Source organism: Mytilus galloprovincialis, chromosome 1, assembly GCF_965363235.1.
Source record: "Mytilus galloprovincialis chromosome 1, xbMytGall1.hap1.1, whole genome shotgun sequence".
NCBI classification, from domain to species: Eukaryota; Metazoa; Mollusca; class Bivalvia; order Mytilida; family Mytilidae; genus Mytilus; species Mytilus galloprovincialis.
Window position 1 is genome coordinate 111,943,826 of NC_134838.1, and position 24,059 is coordinate 111,967,884.

At 32.4% G+C, this 24,059-nt stretch overlaps 2 protein-coding genes and 1 long non-coding RNA gene across 3 annotated transcripts in view; 1 reads left to right on the forward strand and 2 right to left on the reverse strand.

Moving 5' to 3' along the window:
* Positions 1-2,786: 2,786 nt before the first annotated feature.
* Positions 2,787-18,404, reverse strand: LOC143051830 (uncharacterized). The gene is made up of 5 exons (XM_076224808.1): positions 18,326-18,404; positions 7,126-10,366; positions 6,226-6,330; positions 5,131-5,223; positions 2,787-4,215 (listed from the first exon to the last, which is right to left on the reverse strand). The coding sequence occupies exons 2-5, from the start codon at positions 10,343-10,345 to the stop codon at positions 4,106-4,108; spliced, it is 3,528 nt and encodes a 1,175-aa protein (XP_076080923.1). The 5' UTR covers positions 10,346-10,366; positions 18,326-18,404; the 3' UTR covers positions 2,787-4,105.
* Positions 18,405-18,604: 200 nt separating this feature from the next.
* The window catches only part of LOC143051912 (CYFIP-related Rac1 interactor B-like), a 28,126-nt gene continuing 22,671 nt past the window's right edge, over positions 18,605-24,059 (forward strand). Inside the window, exons 1-2 of the mRNA XM_076224906.1 lie at positions 18,605-18,752; positions 23,470-23,570. Coding sequence (XP_076081021.1) covers positions 23,495-23,570 — 76 coding nt within the window. The 5' untranslated portion in view covers positions 18,605-18,752; positions 23,470-23,494. The remainder of the gene's footprint in view (positions 18,753-23,469; positions 23,571-24,059) is intronic.
* LOC143051925 (uncharacterized) lies at positions 19,513-20,509 on the reverse strand. The gene is made up of 2 exons (XR_012970954.1): positions 20,310-20,509; positions 19,513-19,956 (listed from the first exon to the last, which is right to left on the reverse strand). It is a non-coding gene; the product is annotated as an uncharacterized LOC143051925 (long non-coding RNA).

The window sequence follows — 24,059 nt, forward strand, 5'->3', positions numbered from 1 at the left end:
ACCAGGATCATGTTTGTCTACTTTTTTATATACTGGTGTAACGTTTGCATGGTTCCAGTCTGATGGTAATTTGCATATTTCTAGGGATTTGCTCAAATGATTGCGAGTATATCTGAGGTTATTTTATGTTTTCCTTCAGTATTTTGTCAGCAATAGTATCTAGTCCTGTAGCTTTGTTGGTGTTTATGTTATGAATTTGTATACACCTTCCCAACGGATGTTAATTTGTTCCAGTTAAGAGCGTGTACTAGGTTCTTTCATTGGTATTTCGTATTTGTTTCTTATGTGAAAGCAGATTGCAATTGCTTGTTTAATATGTTGGCTTTTTCAGAGGGGTTTGTATGGAGGATACCTTTGCTTCCTAAAAATGCCGGTGTTTTCTCCTCTTTTTATGTACGAGTACAGCTGTTTGTTGAAGCGTTACATGTCTGATATTTAATGTCGATGTCAAAGATCATATTTTCAATGTATGCCCAGCATGCTTTTCTCATCTTTTTTTGAAGTTTGGTCTTTATCATATTTATTTTTGTAAGAGGATTCATGATTTTTCTTTCTGATGAGTCTTTTTAGGTCTCTATTTTCCCATGGTAATAATGATTTTCCCCCAAATTCCAAGGTATTTTTTATAGTTGGCATACTATTGTTGATGGTCTCTGTTGTTTTGGTTTTAATAGACCAATATACATCATTGACAGTCATATTTGTCTGGTTTACTTTTAAATAATCATATGTTACTGGTGCAAGAAAATTGGTACCGTTAATTTTATTAGTACAAGATCTTTCTTAATGTTCTCCCAGTCTGCTTTTTTTGTATTTAAGTGCTTTATGTGGTTGTTGTTTCTGTGTTGGTATAGCAAAGTTGATTTCTCAAAAGACAATGTCATGGTCACTTCCTCCTATAGGTGGGAGGATCTCAACTCCGGTGTTCTTGTTAATTCCTTGCGAGATGTTACCAGAAAAAATAACGCCCATAAATGAGACATAAAACTGCAAAATTTCCTTAAAACTACCAATTTAGTGGTAGCAACCAAACAATGTGATGTTCAATTGGTCTAAAAATTTCAGGGTTGATAGATTTTGACTAATTGAAACACATTTCGGATTTGCTCTACAAGGTTGTTTTTGAGATACAAGTCAAAAACTGCATTTGACCCCTATGTTCTATTTTTAGCCAATGCAGCCATGTTTGTCAATGGTTCAAAACTTTGGATACAATTTATAAACAAGATACCCTAAGGAACATTTACTGTGAATTCTTTTATTTTCGTGGTTAGAAAAAAACTTGCATTTTTGTGGATTTTTGATTTCATGGTTTTGACAATCTGCATACAAAGCCTGAAGAAAATTTGCAATTCGTTGAATTTGTGGATGAACTGTATCCATGAAACCCACGACAATTGGTACTGTGGATTTACTCATTTTTGTGGATTGAGAAAAACTTTTGTAATTCGTTGAACATTTGAATTTGTGGTTGAACTGCATCCACGAAAATTGGTATCCAACAAATGATAATGAATCCACAGTAGTTAAAGTTTGAAGGAATTTGGCCCAGTAGTATCAGAGAAGATTTTTTTTACATAGTTTCCGATGACAGACAACCGATGCCAAGTGATGGCATAAGCTCACATATGGCCCTTCAGGCCCCAGTGAGGTAATGACAAAATTGCTGCACTAAATATTCCTCCATTTGACATCTCTGCTTCCAGGATGAATATTTAAGCATTTGGAAAACATTCTCTCTTGAAAATATGTGATTATTTAATAATATATTCAGTACTGAGCCTATAATTGCTTTCTACATTTCATTTTAACTCTGTCGGATAGTTGTCTCATTGGCAATCATACCTCCTTTTTATTTAACTTTAGTTGTAGAAACACTACACATGGTTATAGACTTACTGTCAAGTGTGCATTTTTGTTTCCCCAAGTCACCATAACATTAACTCAACTTTCTCTCATTGGCAGATCCAGAGTTGGAACCCCCTTTTTTGGACAATCAATGCATTTGAATGGGGACATATAGTTGGAAATGCCCCCCTTCCCCCAGTTTTAAAAATGGCTAGACCTGCCCAGGTCTTTAGTAGCATTGCTGTGTGATTGTTTATTCTACATTGGCTAGAGGTATAGGGGGAAGAGTCAAGAGGTCACAAAACTGGTTTAACCCTCGCTGCAATGTTGTGTCTGTCCCAAGTCAGGAGCCTCTGGCCTTTGTTAGTCTTTTATACTGTATTAAAATTTTAGTTCATTTACTAGTGTGTTGAAGTTAAGTATGATGTCTATTTTTACTGAATTAGTACACATTTTTGTCAAGGGGCCAGCTGAAGTCTACATTCAGGTTCAGGATTGTCTTGCTGTGCTGAAGACCCATGGGTTTTCTTGGACTATTTTCTGCATTTGGGTTGGGTTGTTGTCTCTTTGACACATGGTTAATTTCAGTCGATAATATTTTATTGTTTAAGGAGTAACACATTTACTAAATTATGTTTATAGAACATTTGGAAGACGTTCATGTCCATCTGTAGAACATTGTCAGACAGGGGCATCTAGCCTTTAACTCATTTTCAAGGTTCTTTAAGAAATTTCAAGTGTTTTTGGGTGGCAGTCTCATTTAGTCTAGTGAGAGCAATATCCCCCCCTTAAAAAAGGGTATTCTGGGTAGAGGCAGGAATTATTTTGTAAGTACAACCCATATTTGTCTTTTGAGTCAGCTCAGCTAAAAAGTAAAGAGTTTTTGATAATGTTTTATGGAAATGAAAGGCATAAGAAATTGAGACAACTACAAAGGATTCTTACATACAGATCTAATTTAAGTCTCTTCAAACAACAAAACAAATGACAACATCGAGCACCAATTTTATAATTATAAATGCTTTGAAAGTCTTGTTATTTATATATATAAAAAAAATCTTGGTGCAACACTGTAATTTGCTTTCTTCATATTTTTTTCTCTGTAATCAAACTCAAAATGTTTATAATATAGGCTCTTAATAAGCCTGTATTTCTCATTCAGCAATCACCAAAAGCTATTTTAAAGAAGGACAGAAGGTTTCAAAGCAACTTGTTACAGTCCTATAATTTTCTATTACACAAATGTTATCTGCACCATTCTAATCTGACATCCAAAATGGGTCCCTGCAGGTTTCCAAGATGAACATTTGTACAATTTGATTGTATCACACAGAATTAAAAAACATAAGTATCCCCCCAAAAAAGTTGATAGAGTTATCTCCCATGTTTTTCATTTCTACATACACAGACAAAAGCATAGGTCTTACAATAATGCAAATCTTATTGTTAAAAAGGCTTACAATCTGAATATTTCTGACATATAACTAGTAACAACATGTAAATAATACATTAAATACCAACAAACACTGAATTATTAACAAAAAGAAGGAAAAAACTTGAACATTAATTCTCTATATTACAATATCACAGTTATGCCTAGATGAGCAATATGCTCCTGTCCTGCCATTTCAACTGATGTATTGTGAAGATAACTCCTGTGAAAAATATTTAAAAAATGCTTATCAGAAGCAAAGTTTTGCTTATTGTTTAAATTTAGAATCTGTAACGACACTTAAGTTCAAACAACATTGAATGAGCTGTCTTAGATATGGAAAATGGCAGGTTACAAAAGAAACAATATTGTCATGAATAAACTTAAAACATTAAATTTAACTATCATTTATAATTCAACAACTGAAATCAACTATATCACAGTCATAGATCACAGGTTACTTTGGCATAAAATTTAATTAACAGTGTTTTTAAAGGATCAAATAAAAGTCAATAGATTGCTTTCAATAGAAAAAGTTCAAAAGAGGGGGGAGTTCGGAACATTTTAAAAGCATATATGATATCCAAGAAAATGATTATAAATTAATCAAAAACGTTAAATCTATTTAAAATAATAATAAAGGTAAATATTGAATACAAAATTTGCTAATTTATCTTGTACATTATAATACAAAAGTGTTTTTATCTTTCGAAATAACTAATAAAGTAAAAAACAAACAAATGACTAACCTATAGCCACAGTATAGTTAAATTAAGTATAAAAAGATTAAATCGTGATATAAATTTTAACTCTAAGGAACATTTTTCAGACTCTTTTGAGTTTAGGATGTAAACTGCTAAGTTTCTGTCGTTTTGATAAGCCCAGTCTGTATGGCTTTTTACATGTCTTCATAGGTGCTGGCAATAATGGGTTAGCTAAAAGAGAAAATGAAATATCATTCATATACAATTGAATATTAACATTGAAGAAGCTGTAAAATGTAAATATTTCAATAATACAAATGTCAAATCCAGGAGCCTGATTGGCCTGCATATAACAAGTATCTATTTGTCATTACCATACTACATGTGAAAATGCTGGATTCTGATTGGTTAATATGAGGGAGACAATTTCCTCTATATCATGGCAAATTCTATCACTCTTCATGAAGACGCTTGATCAATTGTGCGCTTTATTCAAATTATTGGGTGGTTGTTTTGTACAAGAAGTTGTAGGTTTTATAAGTAATTATAATTACAGAACATTCAGTAAAATAAAGTAAATAATACATAGCTGAGAGGGTTGTAGAGCTGATTGTTACCACTCGAAAAGGCATTGTCAACCTTGTCTTCGCCACAGTTGACTATGTTTTCTTGGGGGTACAATCTATTGATAGTAAATATTAGAATAATGGAAAATATCACTGAAATATTGCAAGTAGTTCTTATCAAACCAAATTACGCAGAAAAAAAAGTTAACATTGAAATTTGCTTTCCAATTGAAAGGCCATGAAGTCTGCACGGTTAGCCACTAGTCCGATGCCCTAGACTAGCAAATATTGATTTGGACTGGTGAAAACTTTCAAAATTTTATATAGTCATATAGGGACAAATTTTGATATTTAGTTTCCGGACTAGTAGATGAAATTAGTTTTCTGTGCAGACTGGCACAAAGTTCAAACTAATATGTACTGATAAATGATTGAGAATTTATAGTTCTATGTGTCTTAAACCAGACTTATGATTCAGTCTTATACAGATTGGTCCTACAGCAGCATTGTTATCTGCATAGAAATTGAAAAAAAAAACATTTAAAAAAATATGGTAACCCTGAATGAAATATTCACATACCTCCTTTTTCTTCTTCACAATTAGGTACAACTGAGTCTAGATCTATAGAAGGTACATACTTCCATTTAAAAGCCATTGAGTTGCCAACCAAGTCTGAAAAAAGTAGTACATTTGTCAGCATACTGAAATATCTGGTCTGCTTCACTAACTATGATTAATTTTATTTTGAAAGTCTAAAGGATAAAGGTTTTTTACAAGTATCACAAAAACTTAAAAAAAAAAAAAAAAAAATTCAAATTCAGAATTCTTTATTTTCCTCAACATTATCAATGCTCCACAACAATGAAATCAGTTAAATAAGTCATGCCAGAAAGACATATGCACTGTATAATTATTCAGTACACCAACTTTAAGTCAACCATTGCTTATAGCATGTATAGTATCCAAGAAAGAGACCAAACCATGAAAATTTAACATTGATCTATGAAGCATAAGAATGAGGTTATGGTCAGATAAAACCTGCCAGACTGACATGAAAACTTACAATCATATCATACACTAAATATTATAGTATCCGAGAAACAAATAATCATCTAACTTTATCACTGATTCATTAAATGAGGTAAAGGTAAGGCGAACCCTTACTGACAGACAATCGCTAAGTTACATATTTGTTTTTTTTTTTGTGTTTTTTTTTTACATACATTAGGTTGTTATTTTTTTTGTTTGAATTGTTTGAAATTGTCACTTGGGGGTCTTTTATAGCTTGAGTAATGGGCTTTGCTCATTATTGAAGGTAGTATGGTGACCTATAGTTGTTAATTTCTTTGCCCTTTAGGCTCTTGTGAAGAGTTGTTTCATTGGCAAATAATGTTTGAAAATTTGATTGGAGCAATGGTTCTCAAGGAATGAACAGAAAAATCCATTTCCTAATCAATTAAGGACCCTTCTACAGGGCAGAAGGGAAATATTGTCAATATCCTAAATCCATTTTATCATCAGTAAAAACTTTTAATTTTCAAGCTACATATTAAAAATCTAACTACTATTATTTATGCTGAAATCACCAACGGAAAAAATTTGTCAGGCAAGACTGTAACAAACATGCAAGACAAGAGACCAATTGTTCAGAAAACTTTTACAGCTTAATCTTACCATTTTTTTCTCTGCAAATGTAATCCTCTGACATCTCCTCTGGTAAAATATGTTTGCCATCTCCTTTTATGTCCAGTGGACACATATCATAGTCTTCCTTTTTATCTAAAATTAAACATTTTAATTATCAGGAGCCGGAGTATACTAATACATATAATAATCATAGCTATTTTACTTAACCAACAGAAAACTCTTTCGTGAAATAATTTTCGTTTCTCAAAGTACATTAAATTCTTAACAATGATGCAATTCTTTAAAACCGTTAAGATTTCACTGACACAAAAAAACATAATTACATTCCTGGCTTGTGCTTAATGATTTATGTGAAGGCTGAATTTGTTATACAGCCGAATCCATTGAGTGTGTAGACAAGGTAGTATCTTTGGTTGGCTTGCTTGTTAGCTGAACCGCGAAGTCAGGCTATTCATTAGGAGGCAGTACCCGGTACTTTTACCCTCCTATGCTATTGACAAGTACCGCCTAAATGTAGGAATTTTTATATAAGATATTCATGGAATATATTGAAAAGTACCACCTAGAAACGTGAAAAGTACCAGTCAACATGAAAGATAATGAAACCCCTGCGAAGTTATTATTAGGTTAGGTAAACTGCCCTCTTTTAAGAGCAGACTAGTCTGACAGATAACCAATATATCTGTCTGTACGACCAGGCTACCTCTTAAGAAGGTAGTAGACCTTACCTAATAATGACTTCACAGTTCAGCTAGCAAGCAAGCTAACCAGATATTTCCTTTGTCTACACACTCAATGGAATCGGCTGTAAACATGCACAAAACCTAGCAATAAGTCTTATGAAGAAGAAACTTAAAAAAATCAAGCTGGTGCAGCATTATAAATTTTCTACGAAGTAAAATATTATAAAGATAAGATTAATCTTACCCATCTGTTGAGAATAAAGTGTTTCTGTTGCCAGCTTTACACCACAGTCAATTTCATAAGGCACTGTTTGATCCATTTGTTCTTTAGCACAATAGTCCTTTTGTTTATCATTGTAATGTAATTCCTCAGTCATTTTGATATCAACAGGTTCAGATACCTTACTGTCCCCATGCTGTATTCCCTCTTTGTACACTAATCCAACATCAGTATATTTATACTGATCAAGCCCTTTAGATATGGAATGATATGTAGACACTTTTGCTGATGGTTCTCCATCTTCAATGTCTGTCTTGTTTACAGATCTCTTTCTGTCTAATCTTCCTTTAGTCTGGTTAGTTTGAAGATAATTTGAAGATAAATGATTTTCATTTACTTTAATAAGCCTCTCCTCGTCATTCTGATTGATACTAGTGCTTTTTTGCACTTGCAATTTGGCATCCTCCCTGGCTACATTTAAGTGCAGATCTAATTGTTTGTTAATTACTATGGATTCAGAGCTTTCATAACATGGATTAAGTTCCTGCTGTTGGTTCTTAGAATTAGATAAATCATTGAAGTCAATATTACTTTCTGTAATAGGTACATTACTTTCTTGGTCTTTATCCAAGTTATAATTTTTCGAAACATTTATAGAAACCCGAATACTTGTTGTGTCATCATCTCTGTCATCAATAATTAAATCTGATTTTGGTTTACTGTCTGTAAGATAAGCTGGAGATTCTTCAGGGATATTTTGTTTTTCATTGAAATGTTCATCATTGCCTTTAAATGTGTGTTCATGATCTATTTTCAAACTTTCACTTGCATCAGAAAATACCATTGCAACATTTTTACTTGGCCCTACTTCTATGGTAGAATTGCTATCCTCTTTTTGCACTTCTGTACACAGATCTTGCTCATCACTCTTATTGTTAATGCACTGTTCCACACTTGCTTCACTTTCTGAGATCTCATCATTTTCATTGCCGTTGGTCTTGTCATTTAATCCATTTAATGGTTTTATCTTTTCCACTTGAATGCAAGATTCTTTCATTTCTGTTTCTGATTCAGTACTTTCATTTTCACTATCAAATATTTGAAGTTGTGAATAAGATTGCTCCTCAACAGATTGCTGTGAATGAGAACTTATGGATGTATCTTGAATCTGATTTTCACAAGAACTCATTTCAATTTCTGATTCTTCAGTTTCATCTTTTGATTCAAGACATTTTGGAGACAAAATCTGATTAACTTTTTCTTCATTTTCTTCCTTCAGTATCTTGGCTTTATCACTGTAGTTTGGTGTGTCTGAAATGTTTGGCAAATCCCCCATTTGAGACATGGTGTTTTCAGTTTCTATCATCACTAACTTACTGCTTTCAGTAAATGATAGTCCTTCTGATACAGAGTTTTCAAAATTTGTATTATTTGATGATTGCTGTTGGTTGAAATTTAAAAGTATGGTTTCATCTAACTCACCAATATCAAACTTTGTAAAATCTTTAGTGATTACTTGTCTAACCTCTTGTCCATTTAAGTCAGAAAATGTCTCTAACTCTTTCTTGTTTGGTGAAAATTGTGAAATCCCCTTTTCTTCAAATGATACTTTGAGCAAATCAAGGCCACAGTCTGGTTCAGATGTACATTTGACATCAAAATCATTTTTTAAACATTCATCATTAAATATGTCACAGCACTGAACAATTAAATTTTCTAAAGTATTTCTTACTTCTGAAATAATCTTGTCTTCCTGGGAAGAATCATCAGAGGGAATGGGGCATTCTGAGTCATTTACCATCTTGTTTTCAAATGAAGATGATGGAACAACTTGTACACTTTCTTCTGACAATTTATTGTTATATATTGAAGGTACTACAGTATGTGTAGATATTGATATAGATGAGTCACGCATAACAGGATCTAAATCATCTTCAGAAACTTTAGAAGAAGTGTCACTTATTTTCTCAAATTTATTTGTACTTAGTTCCATAGATTTACCTATTACTTCTAGAGGACCCTTTCTTTCTATAGATTTTTCTATTACTTCTAGAGGACCTTTACTTTCCATAGATTCTTCTAAAACTTCTAGAGGACCTTTACTTTCCATAGATTCTTCTATTACTTCTAGAGGACCTTTACTTTCCATTGATTTTTCTAATACTTCTAGAGGACCTTTACTTTCCATAGATTCTTCTAATACTTCTAGCCGACCTTCACTTTCTATAGATTCTTCTAATACTTCTAGAGGGCCTTCACTTTCTATAGATTCTTCTAATACTTCTAGAGGGCCTTCACTTTCCATAGATTTTTCTAATACTTCTAAAGGACCCTTTCTTTCCATAGATTCATCTAATACTTCTAAAGGACAATTCATTTCCATAGAATCTTCTAATACTTCTAGAGGACCGTAACTTTCTATAGATTCTTCTAGAGGACCCTTATTTTCCATAGATTCTTCTAATACTTCTAGAGGACCCTTACTTTCCATAGATTCTTCTATTATTTCTAGTGGACCCTTACTTATGCCCCTTGTCTTGTTTTCTACATATGATTCATCTGATCTAATTTCTGATTCAAGGATCTCCATACTACTATCAGAATCCATGGTCTCAGTTCTACTGGAACATTCACTTATGCTGTATTCATGATAGACAAATAATGGAGAGGCAAAATGCACTTGTAAACCATCAACAATTTGACTCCTTTCTGGTTTAATCTGCTCTTCATCTAAATTTGGTAATAATAATGTTTTATGTAATGACTCTACTTGTTTTATTAATTCATCATTATTTTTTGTTGTGTGTATTGAATAATCATGTTCAGTTAAATCTTTTCTTGGTTCAGTGATGGATTTACCAAAGGAATTATCTTTTTTCTTTTCCTGTGTTTCTGTAAATAAAATTACTGGAGGTTTTGATTCTTTTGATATTTCATTTGGAAAGAACTCGGTTTTTTCTGTTGCTTTCTCAAATTGATTTCCATTGAACTTGTCACTTATTTCTCCTGATGCCATTAATTTGAATAACTGTTCCTTAACTTGTTTTGCGTTTTCCTTATCTAGTGTCTGACATTGCAAATCTGAACTTTGTTGTGAAGACATGCCTGAATTATTTTCAATCTTTATTGAATCTTGAGTTCCATTGTTTTGTGAAGTTTTTTCTGCAGTAAAATTGTCATGATACAAGGTTATATCATCTGACTTGTTCAAAGCATCTAGTTCAGATTCGGAGCTAAACATCATAGCTTAAGAATGTCTTGTTATCTGAAGAATAAAAAGATTTAGAGTTATTTTCCTAATGTTTGCAGTTTAGAGGATTGGTTGGCTTGCTTGAATGATTTTTGTATAAATGATTGATCAAGCATTGTAATTAGATTGACATATGTAATCAATTGATAGGCAGGGCTTCAGCTAGCTGCGGAACCATATAGCTCTTAGGTCCTTATGTTATTTTTTACTTTTTGCGGACCGCAAATTTTGTGTAAAATTTCTTTAAAGGGCAATAACTCCTTGGTCAATTGACAATTTTGGTCATTAAAAACTTTTTTGTAAATCTTACTTTGCTGAACATTTTTGCTGTTTACAGTTTATCTTTATCTTCCATTATATTCAAGATAATTACCAAAAACTGCAAATTTCCTTAAAATAACCAATTTAGTGGCAATTACTGAAATAATAGATGTTGATCTTTTGAACATTTTAACCCCATGACAGATTTGCTCTTAATGCTTTAGTTTCAGAGATATAAGCCAAAAACTGCATTTGACCCCTATGTTCTATTTTTAGCCATGGCAGCCATGTTTGTCGATAAATCAAAAATTCAGATACAATTCATAAACTACAAAAGGAACATTCTTTTAAAGTTGAGAAGTATTAGGCACAATAGTTTCAGAGGAGAAGATTTTTAAATGTTAGCAAACTTGATGAACAAATTGTGTAAAATTGTCTTTAAAGGTCAATAACTCCCTTAGGGGTCAATTGATAATTTTGGTCATATTAAAGTCATAAGAAACCTCAAATAAAAAAAAAAAGAATGCATATGTTTTTTTATAACTCAATGGATAGTTTTCATTATAAAACTTATGTACATATACTTTTTTCTGAAGAAAATTCTTTTATTTGTTCATATTTAGAAGAAGTTTACTTAATTTTCATTGCTTCCTTTAGGAAGCAATGCAATTCCCCGACATATTTTCCATATGCAAAGTGACCTCAGTGTGACCCATCTCGTAAAAATCCGGTGATCGCAATACACATGGATGTCCTTAAAATAAACTATTATCTGATTGTACATGTTAAACACGTGCTCAATATCCATGCTTTTTGTTGATTGTTGGCAAACAGTTGACATTCGTTAAACCTTCGGCTTCAAAACATGAATTTAATTACCTTCCATATTTTCACAATAACACTGACCATTTGAAAAAAAAAGTTGACGATTATATGAAATTTATGCCAAAAAAATGATAAAATCTTGCACAGAAGACTAAGTTTATGATGTCTGTATACATTGGTTCAAGAATTGGAAGAACATTATTTTTCACCGGTCACTCGTTTATTATGACTGTAACTTTTTTGTAGATCTTACTTTGATGAACATAATTGCTGTTTACAGTTTATATCTATCTATAATAATATTCAAGATAATAACATAAAACTTCAAAATTTCCTTAAAACTACCAATTTAGTTGCAGCAACCCAACAATAGGTTGTTCGATTCATTTGAAAATTTCAGGGCTGATAAATCTTCACCAATTGAATTTTTTTTTACCCCAAGTCAGATTTGCTTTAGTTTTTGAGATATAAGCCAAAAACTGCATTTGACCCCTATGTTTTATTTTTAGCCATGGCAGCCATGTTTGTCAATGGATCAAAACTTTGAATACAATTTATAAGCTAGATACCCTAAGGAACATTGATTTAAAGTTTGAAGGTATTTGGCCCAGTAGTTTCAGAGGAGAAGATTTTTTAAATAGTTTATGCAAAATTTCCTTAAAACTACCAATTTAGTGGCAGCAACCCAACAATAGGTTGTTCGAATCGTCTGGAATCTCAGGGCTGATGGATCTTGACCAATTGACCAATTTTACCCCATGTCAGATTTGCTATAATAGCTTTAGTTTTTGAGATATAAGCCAAAAACTGCATTTGACCCCTATGTTCTATTTTTAGCCATGGCAGCCATGTTTGTCAATGGATCAATACTTCGGATACAATTTATGAACTAGATACCCTAAGGAACATTTCCTTAAGTTTGAAGGTATTTGGCCTAGTAGTTTCAGAGGATAAGATTTTTGAAATAGTTTACGACGACGGCTGACACCAAGTGATGGCATAAGCTCACATGGGGCCCTTTTTGGGCCCCGGTGAGCTAAAAAATATAAAAAGGACCATAAAGTTACGGTTCCACAGTTAGGCTTCAGCTTGCTTGGAAAAAAGCTCTAGTATTTTTCAGTTCCATCTTTTTATTATTATGATTATTTTGTTAATTGAAATATGATATAAATTTTACCTTAAGGGGAGATCACTCCTTTTTTTTTTTAATCCGGGTCAGAGCTAGGTATTAAATAAGCTGTAGGCACAAATTATGGTAGGGAAAAATGATTTTCAGCATTTTGAGTTGTAAAATTTCGTGTTAAAAAAACACCTATAATTTACTGGTCATTTTATCTTAATTAATATACATGAAGAAAAGTTCGAAAATCATTTATAATTTTACAATAACATCTGACAGATGAATTAACATAGAGCAATTGGAAATCTAAACCAAAAAAAATGCATTGCCAAACTTAGATAAGTGTAGACTTTTATTTCAGCTGTATATCCTCGAGTCTTTTTTAGTATTTTCATATCTATTCCTTTTTTTTAGGATAATTGATGATACATCAATTGATTGTATATAAAAGGACCGAATCATTTACCAGGTATTATATGTGATGGTTACAGATGGAGCTAATTTTACATACTTACAAACCTTCCCTTGGCCCAAAAAACTGATATGTTCTAGTGCCACTAATTCCTCACAAATTGCTTTGGCATACAAAATACAGCTGCAGGGGCATATAATTATTCATAAATGAAACCCATTGTTTTTACAAAGTTGCTAATGATAAGAATCCAACATTTGCAGAAAATAAGCCTGTTAACTTTAGAAATCATGATAATTTTGGTCAAAATAAACAAAATCCTGCAATTGGGAGTATTTCTCTTTATACTATTACTCTATTCATATTATTTTCACAATGTGTTACAATACTACAATACTTAATTTTTCATTATGTTCTATGTTAAGACTTAATGACAATGTCATTTGGCAGGCTAGATCATCACTCTAGTTTTCAATATTCACTGATCTCCAAATTGATTCATATTTAAGATATCTTTTATGTTGATCTTGTTTTGATGATCCCTTTCTCTTTTCCTTTTCTGTCTACCTACAGTAACTATAGTCCCCCCCCCCCAAAGAAAAAAAAATATGTAAAAATAGTCATTTAAAGGCTATAAGGAGTGGATTTTCAGTTTCAGCTTTTGTTGACCTATTTGTAAAGTTTATCTAACTGATCACTTTTGTTGTTTACAATTTATCTTTATTTTGTAGTATTTGCCCAACATGTAAAAAGGGTTAAAATTATCTGACATCTAAAGCCAACTGCTCCTTTAACATGTCAACTTATAATTTGGGTAGGTAGCTCTGGATTTTTTATTTTACATTTTTTTTTTATACATCGATTCTATGGGAGAAAAATTCTGACTTTAACAGTGCTTATTGAAAAATGACCAAAAAAACTTTAAGGTAGGTTATTTCTATAAAGCTTAAAATAAAGGGTAGGTAGGAGACACACATATTTTTTTAATTTGTCTGACTGTAGGTGTTTTCAAAATAACATACATGTCAAGTGACATGATATTCGCGTGTAATACACGCTTTTTCAACGGTTTACACGCGAGGATTTTGTCACATGGCGTGTACACGCTTTTCAACACTTTACACGCAATTACACGCATTTTCGTTCTTTTCACTTTGTGGTCGTTAGTGATATCGCTATTCTCGTTTTTTTTCCTTATTCGGCAATAAACACCGAAAAATTCGAAGTTTGTCTGCCATATTGTTATTGTTTATTTTTCTGTATAGACATAACAGTAAAAGGTAAGTAGTTTGTGATTAGTTTTAACGATTTTGTTACTTTCTTTCAAATTCACTTTATAGGGGAAATGTGCACAGAAAGAGGTTGCTTCCAGGCCTGTACCGTCGTCTAAACCGCCGATTGTTAATTCAAAACGATGTGTACGTACAAAGATTCAATGTTTATAAATTATATTTTGGAGTTCGAGTTTTATTGATCGAGTGACAAGTAACGTATTGTGCATTCTTTATTGCAATGATCAAAAACAATACATGTGAGAGAAGAAATACAATGTAGCTAGTTGAATAACCATTTAACATGTTTATTTAATGGAAATCAAATTTATAAAACATTTTTCTCTTTTAATTTCAGTTTCAAATATAGCCAACAGATTATACACTCACTACAGGCCATGGGGATGAAAATATCACAGAACTGTTGGATCAGCTCTCATAGTACCAGTTATCTTCTGATGAACTACCCAGTTTTCACCAGGCAATGGGAGCAATGGCAGAGATAATAGATGACATTTTACATTGCCAAAAAACAACATAATGACATTCTTTCAAATATCAATTCCTACTGTGGGAGAGCTTTTTCAATTATAAAGAAATATTGACACTGAATTCTGATCAGAACTTGACTATGTTAGATTTATATTGTACATTGTTGTATGCTGTTATCAAATAAATGTAACTCAACTTAAACTGGCAGTTGTTTTGAATATGTGCCTAGTTGTGGTGCCTTAAAAACAACATAACAGACCACTGTTTAATACAATAAAAGTTCAAAGTAGAATATATATTGTTTTTTGTATATAAACAAATTTTTATGTGAAATTATGAACATTACCACATTCATATTAAAAAGTCCGCATCTACGTCACGCGTTTTTACACGCTTTTTGACATGTCATGTCATGTCATGACATGATTTCCCATTGTCAGAGGTTGACATGTATGCAAAATAATAGACTAAACTTGAGTTTCGGTCATTTAGTTAGGTCGACTGGATTATCAGAAACTCAAAATTCTTGTTTAACTAGTTAAAACAATGTTGATTGTGGCCGAGTTTAGTTCAAATTGACCTAGTAGATACAGAAGAACAAGCTTTTGTAAGAGTTATTAACCCTTGTCGTGCCGGGGCCGTAATATTACGGTCGTACCCAGACCACCGTTATTTGGCATCCATGGCGCTCCATACATTTGGAGGTCATCGTAATGCCATTTAATTCGTAGTGTCTGCATGTTTCCTCAATCTGACACTATTGATTGTCATGTTTCTCACTTTAAATATTCATTTTGAGCTCAAATACGTACTTCAAAAATTGAAATCGGACAAAATTGGGTTTTTAGGACCTTCGAGGTCTGAAACACAGAGTTATGAGGACTGAAACCTTGACAAATACTGTTAACACAAAGGCATATAACGACTGACTGTGTTTATTATAAGAATACGCCAAGGAAACGACTACTTCCGGTTGCAAGTCCAGTTAAGTTCAAAATCAGATTTTTTTTCATTTTTGGTGCAAATGACCTTCTTTAGACTGATGAACCCAGATCAGTTTCACTCCGGCCTAACAACTGTTGTGATAAACATGTTCACTGGGGTCTTCTCTACATGTAAACTAAAGTTGGATGCATCTATTAACATCTCTGTGATTTTCAGGTCGAGAAAAAGAACAGAAAAACATCAAAATTGACGCTTTTTGCACATGAGGACCAACTTTGGGGCAAATTCCCGCCCACCTACGTTTTTTGGAAGAAAAAGATGAGAATAGCAGTTACAGGTACTTAACCCCAAAGCTTAAAATTGGTGAAGTATAAAGGACTGGTCGAGTAAACACAAATTTGAAAAAATTAGAATATCAATGCTTCAATCATGTTCTGACGGTTTTAATATAGGGGGATTTTTCATTTTTTTAAGGCAGTGGAAAGACAAAATATTCAGCCTTCAATTACCTATAAAGTTGATCAACAAATTTTATATTTACCTACAATGTAAGAATATTGTTTTTATCCTACAATTTAACATTTACGCTTAAAATATCTAAATTATATAAGAAGATGTGGTATGATTGCCTTTGAGACAAAACAAACGACAGAAAGCTCAACAGCTAAAGGTTACCATAAGACCATTTAAAACAATGAGCAAATCCCATTTCACACCGACTGAGCTATAAAACAAGGCCGAAATGAAAAGTATTACTTTTTTAAGTAAGTTTTTTTTTTTGCCAAACAGATGAACCGATTTTTGTTGAGCCTTTGACTTTTGTTGAAAAAGCGACACATAGTGATCCTACATTCCGTCGGCGTCCACAAGTATTCACTCTGTGGTTAAATTTTTTGAAATATCAATAACTTTTTAAACTACCCTGGAATTCTACGAAACTTGGACAGAAGCTTGTTTATGATCATTAGATAGTATCCAGAAGTAAATTTTGTAAAAAAAAATCCACTTTTTCCGTATTTTACTTATAAATGGACTTAGTTTTTCTGCAGGAAACATTACATTCACTCTATGGTTAAAGTTTTAAAATTTTTAATTACTTTCTTAAACTATCCTGGATTTCTACTAAACTTGGACAGAAGGTTGTTTATGAGTGTTTCATTAGATAGTATCCAGAAATAAATTAAAAAAAAATAAAATCATTTTTTCCGTATTTAACTTATAAATTGACCGTTTTACTTCCACGTAACATTATATACAGTCTGCAGTTAAAGTTTTTAAAACATTTAAAAGATTCATAAACTATCCTAGATTTTTACCAAACTTGGACAGAAGCTTCTTTCAATCAAAAGATATATAGTATCAAGAGGAATATGATTATTATTTTTTTCCTCATTTTTGTTCAGCCTGTGATTAACAGCAAAAGTAGGCGCCACACTGGGTTCTGCGGAACCCTTACAAATTTTTTAATAAATATGGATCGCAATGATTGAATTGTGATGTAAACATTGATTTGAGAATAACTGTTCACTCACAACAGATGCTTGCAGTCTTCACGCCGAGTGGCAGCCCAGGCAGCCCAGGCTGGTAAAATTGCTCTCGGGCCTGTTAAAATTAGACCTACAGGCCAACAGAATCTAACTAAAAATTTTCAAAAATTGAGCTGCGGGCCTGTAGATTTAGCAGTTCAGCGTGAAGACTGTGCTTGATTATGATACCAGGAGACTATAAATTTCTTCTACATGTGTAGCTACTCAATTTCAAGTTCTTTTTTAATGAAAGAGTTAAATCCCTAATGGAAAAACGGAGTCTGGAATGATTTTCTGATTTGGTCGCAAAAAAAGTCAGAGGGCATGCACCCAAATGAGAAATTTGCTTTGGTCACAAAATCCTAAAAGAGATTAAAATGAGTTACGCTGAATCACCCACTATAAATGAAGTCATTAAGGAATCAACTTTTACTCTCTTGCTCACTGTATTAAATGTAATAACATATACATTGTAAATTCAGAATTTTGTTCGGGAAATACATGAAAATGAATATGAAAGTTCAAAGTTCCAACTTCTGTACATTTTATCAAAAATAAAATCTTAAATAATAGAATAAACTTATAAACAAAAATGTTTTTTTATATGAAAGATGCAGGAAAAAAGGTATGTCTGACATGTATGTCACTAGTCCAAATAATTATGACGTCTGGCAAGGCTATTATTTGGACTAGTATGTCACTGCCTTTCCCAAAATTACAATAGAATGACTGCGTTCATCCAAAGTCATTATTCATACAAATCAAATCAAATCATTTTAATGGCAATGGTGTAAAATCCAAATATTGGATTATTACCAAGACAAACATGACATTGACTATATAAAGACAATAAAGTCAATATTTTAAACATACAATATCCAAATTTAAGCAACATTTAGATTCTCTAAGTATTTAGATGTGTTGGAAGAGGTGACACTCTTGCAAATTTGAAAGTAAAAGTAATTCCTAATGCTGTAAGAAATAAAACATGGTCATGGGTCCCTTTGACTTTGCTTTTAAAAGACTGAAAACTTTGAAAGATATATCAGTGTTAAAAACAGAGGTTAACAGATTGTGTAACAATTAAGGGAACATGTAGTTAGTTTTTGTATAGAATATTACGCCAATAAATATTGTCTTTTATGGTTGAAGCTCTCCGTTCCAGTTTCTCAAGTTTCGTCTGCTAACAAATTCAGCAGACGCACGTGGGAATGTTTACGATATAGATGTCGTAAAAAATCTTTTTTTAATTCTTCTTAATTATATGATATTTGATCGTGAAAAATTAAATGAAATGGTCATAATGTCTCGAAAAAGACATAAACTTGTCTGAATTAAAACAAGATAAATGAAAACTTGAAATAAACAACAAATGAATTGAGTAGTAAAAGGGAAATAACCAACTATTTTAACTCAATGTCCATATTTGGAGCGGCCTTGGCTGACCCGGAAATAAAGCAAAACGCGGAAGAACCAGGAACTGGATACCACAAATTTATTAATGCACATCGATAAACCGTTATTCTCAATATATTAGATGTTACGAAAGGTAAAAGTATATGCTTGCAGCAAAAGATTTCACTGACACATTAATTTTATGCTCATTACTTTTTTTGATCGAATTGTCATTTCAACACCAAATCTTGAATTTTTGCTTTCACTTCATAATTTCTTCAAATTTCTTCCTTTATGTCCTTAAGAAAAACCGAGTCACAAGACACAACAAACAATGCATAAGTTAGAATTCAGTTTATACTGACACAAACTGTGATCCAATACAGGCAAGTTACTGCTTACTATAAGTTTCCATATTTGGCATTTATGATTTAACAATGTTTTCTTTTACTAATTTTACTATGTAGCTGTTTTTTTTTAATGAAAAATGAAACATTGCTGGTTTTGTAACAAGTTCATGTTGCATGTTTTTTAACTTGTCAAGTGCGTAGCTTTAGCATCAATTCAATGACACGTGAAAGAGGATAATGACAATGTTCAGTTATTATTTTCATGGAACTTTTTGCTAATCCTATATAATATATGCATATCACATGTTTAACAGTATGGAAGCCTCTATCAACAGCGTGAATAAATGTATTTACACTTTTGGTATTTAGCTGTATCGTGCCTCCAAATGACCTTATATTACCCATACATGTCAACCTCTCACAATGGGAAATCATGTCATGACATGACATGATATGTCAAAAAGCGTGTGAAAACGCGTGACGTAGATGCGGACTTGTTAATATGAATGTGGTAATGTTCATAATTTCATACAAAGTTGTGAATATAAAAAAACAATATATATATTCTACTGTGAACTTTTATTTTATTAAACAGTGGTCTGTATAAATGTTGCTTTTAAAGCACCACCACTAGGCACATATTCAAAACAACTGCCAGTTTCAAGTGTAGTTACATTTATTTGATAACAGCACACAATACAAATGTAACATAGTCAAGTTCTCATCCGAATTCAGTGTCAATTTCTTTATAATTGAAAAGGCTCTCCCACAGTAGGAATTGATATTTGACTGAATTAGCTTCATCAAGATTTGAAAGAATGTCATGTTTTTTTAGCAATGTAAAATGTCATCTATTATTTCTTCCATTGCTCCCATTGCTATTGCCTGGTTAAAACTGGGTAGTTCATCAGAAGAAAGCTGGTACTATGAGAGCTGATCCAACAGTTCTGTGATATTTTTATTCCCATGGCCTGTAGAAATCTGTTGCCGTGTTGGCTAGATTTGAAACTGAAATTGAAAAAGAAAAATGTTTTATAAATTTGATTTCCATTAGATAAACATGTTAAATGCTTATTCAAATAGCTACATTGTATTTCTCCTCTCACATGTATTGTTTTTTTATCATTGCAACATAGAATGCACAAAATATGCGTTATTTGTCACTCGATCATTTAAACTCGAACTCTAAAATATAATTTATAAATCTTGAATCTTGCCGTACACATCGTTTTGGCTTAACGATCGGCACTTTAGACGACGGTACAGGCCCTGAAAGTGACCTATTTCTGTGCACATGTCCCCTATAAAGTGAATTTGAAAGAAAGTCACAAAATTGTTAAAACTAATCACAAACTACTTACCTTTTACTGTTTGTCCATATAGAAAAACAAACAATGTGGCAGCCAAACAATTACTTCGAATTTTTCGGTATTTATCGCCGAATAAGGAAAAAACCCGAGAATAGCGATATCACTAACAACCAAAAAATGAAAAGAACGAAAAAGCGTGTAATTGCGTGTAAAGTGGTGAAAAGCGTGTACACGCCATGTGACAAAATCCTCGCGTGTAAAAATTTACGGGAACCTGTGTGATTTTATGTAATGGCGGACAAAGAAAATTTGCATACAAGTGTTATTACGTCTATACACAACAGCAATGATTGTATGAAAACTTGACCATTTTCACTAGTTCAATGTACAAATGTATGTTAAATTTTATACTGATCTTTGTGTTCATAGACGACTTTCAAATTAATGCACTTTCCTATAAATTTCATGTGTCACTCACAATGCTTATATTATTACATCACCGTAAGAAATGATTGTTTGATGTCATCATCTACACATATTGACCCTGGGTCTACCAGTGTAAATCGACGACATTCATAAAAATGGACTTGAGATTGGTGTTTATATTTTGTTACTGTATATGATTTTTACATTCTTTCATTTTTGTCGAGCCTTCGACTTTAGTCGAAAAAGCAAGACTAAGCGATCCTACATTCCGTCGTCGTCGGCGGCGTCCACAAAAATTCACTCTGTGGTTAAAGTTTTTGAAATTTTAATTACTTTCTTAAACTATACTGGATTTCTACCAAACTTTGACAGAAGCTTGTTTATGATCATAAGAAAGTATCCAGAAGTAAATTTTGAAAAAATAAAATTCCATTTTTTCCGTATTTTACTTATAAATGGACTTAGTTTTTCTGCGAGGAAACATTACATTCACTCTGTGGTTAAAGTTTTTAAAATTTTAATAACTTTCATAAACTATCCATGATTTGTACCAAACTTGGACAGAAGCTTGTTTATGATCATAAGATAGTATCAAGAAGAAAATTTTGTAAAAATAAATTTCTACTTTTCCGTATTTTACTTATAAATGGACTTAGTTTTTTTGCCAGAAACAAAACATTCACTCTGTGGTTTAAGTTTTTTAAATTTTTATAATGTTCTTAAACTATCCTGGATTTCTACCAAACTTGGACAAAAGTTTCTGATCATAAGATATTATTCAGAAGTAAATTTTGTAAAAAAAATTCCACTTTTCTGTATTTTACTTATAAATGGACTTAGTTTTTCTTCCAGTTAACATTACATACAGTCTGCAGTTAAAGTTTATAAAACATTTATTAGATTCATAAACTATCCTGGATTTTTACCAAACTGCGAAGCTTCTTTCAATCAAAAGACAGTATCGAGAGGGAAATTTTTATTGATGTTTTTCCTCATTTTTGTTGAGTCTGCGATTAACAGCAAAAGTAGGCGAGACACTGGGTTCCGCGGAACCCTTACGAATTTTTCCATACATATCCAACATCACAATGCTTAATATGTATGTTATTATGTCAAATAATATGTCTATTGCTATTAATATAAAAAAGGAGATGTGGTATGATTGCCAATGAGACAACTGTCCACAAGAGACCAAAATGACACAGACATTAACATTTATAGGTCACGGTACAGCCTTCAACAATGAGCAAAGCCCATACGGCATAGTCAGCTATAAAAGGCCCCGATATGACAATGTAAATCAATTCAAACAAGAAAACTAACGGCCTAATTTATATAAAAAATGAACGAAAAACAAATATGTAACACATAAACAAACGACAACCACTGAATTACAGGCTCCTGACTTGGGACAGGCACATACATAAATAATGTGGCGGGGTTAAACATGTTAGCGGATCCCAACCCTCCCCCTAACCTGGGACAGTTGTATAACAGTACAACATAAGAACGAATTATAAAAATCATTTGAAAAAGGCTAAACTCATCAGATGGACAAAAATACAAGTGGACGTGGCAGGGTACTTGTACATCTCGACAACAAAAAGACACTAGGAACAGATCTGAGAGTACTCACAGTTATCTGACAGCTAGTTCAAAGCCATTAACAACTAATAAAAAAAAATCATGCATCTAAGACTAAACTATCAATCCGTACACATCCAACATCTAATGGATTTAGTGTAAAGACGTCATATAAACAGTCAGAGAAAAACATGACCTTGTGCAATGACAAGTTGTGGATCCTGATTTACCTTAGTTTAATCAGAGTATCTAATTTATGAAAAGGAACTTGAAATTGGTGCATACAATTATATTTGAAATAGTCGTGCATCATCATGAACATCAAGATTGATGTCACATGAGGAGCAGGATATGCTTACCCTTCCAGAGCACCTGAGATCACCCCTGGGTTTTGGTGGGGTTCTTGTTGCTCAGTCTTTAGTTTTCTATGTTGTGTTTTGTATACTGGTGTATGTCTTTTTTTTTCTTTTTCTTTTTATTGCTATGACATTGTCAGTTTGTTTTTCAACTTTTGAGGTTGAATATCTCTTTGGTATCATTTGCATTGCTCAGGGCACACACTCCTTCAGTGCCATAGGGAAAACCCAAAAAAGTGACTTCACTTACTGATACTGATAAGACCTAAGGTAGCACTCCACAGATAGTTGTGTTGTTTCGCATTTTGGCCTCTGTGGATTTTTCAAATATGAGAGCTAGTGAGCAATAAAATAGATAATTGGATAGCTGTCTAATGATATGATTTTTTTTTTTCAATTATTAATGATTGCGAAATAAGAATTTGCTTTTAGCAGCCAGTATGGTGCAATTTTGTCAAATTAAGCTTAGAAACATTGATGATGAATTATTCACTTGCAAGTAAATAATTGGACCTCATTGAATCCATATTTTTGTGAACTTGAGTCAAATGGGTGAACATGAATTTGATAGCTATTGTCCCTTTAATGGAAAACAAAGAAAAAAAAACCTAACATATTTTTACATACAATTTAAAAAGAATATTGCGTTTATACTTTATAGTACAATAAATTGGTGAAACATGTATATTAAAGCATGCAAGATATCTTCTTAAAGAGTACACCAGCATTCAGAAAAACGGTATTATTGTTTTACTTGCCTTTCATTTTTTAATATGAAACTGTGACTTTAAGAATAGATTCATAAAAATAGATTAATAATCATTGTTATTGTATTTGTTTTTAAGATTTGAGGATCAGATATTTTTTGGAATGGGGAATCTCCTGAAGATTCTTATGAAAGATGAAGCTTCAAAAGACGCAAAAGACGTATTTGTTGATTTTGAAAGTAAGTATTGGCTTTTAGGTATTGGCTTTAAGTTTAATATCTTTATAACAGGGTCTGAACAACATTTAAGTAAATATAGATAATTGTATGCTGTATGCATGCTTGAATTAGATTAACTACAAATGATATAAATACAATGTAGCAATAGTTATTTTGCATGATATCTTAAATTTCTGTGACAATTCTTTTAATACATACAATAGACCAGTTTCGAGTTAGTCCATCCCCGGAAAAAACTCTTCAATTATGCGCGCCTTTATGATATCATTTACCAGATAGAGGGGATCACCTGTATCCCTGCACTATTAACGTTCATCAAGCGTCTTAGTGATCGTCATTGTGCAGGATAAACTAGAAATAATGGTTGTTCTGTATGTACTTAATCACAATTCCCCAATGAAAGCAGTGCTGATTTTCAATTATGAGAACTCAATTTGCCGAAAAATTTGTGCAATGTTGCGTTATAGTTTTCCAACCTCTCGCTCAACA

Coding starts and splice junctions, on each gene's coding strand:
- LOC143051830 (XM_076224808.1), bottom strand. CDS start 10,345: ATGATGTTTAGCTCCGAATCTGAACTAGATGCTTTGAACAAGTCAGAT. Junction 6,331..7,125: donor ACTTTATTCTCAACAGATGG/GTAAGATTAATC, acceptor GTTTAATTTTAG/ATAAAAAGGAAGACTATGAT. Junction 4,216..5,130: donor TTGTGAAGAAGAAAAAGGAG/GTATGTGAATAT, acceptor TTTCTCTTTTAG/CTAACCCATTATTGCCAGCA.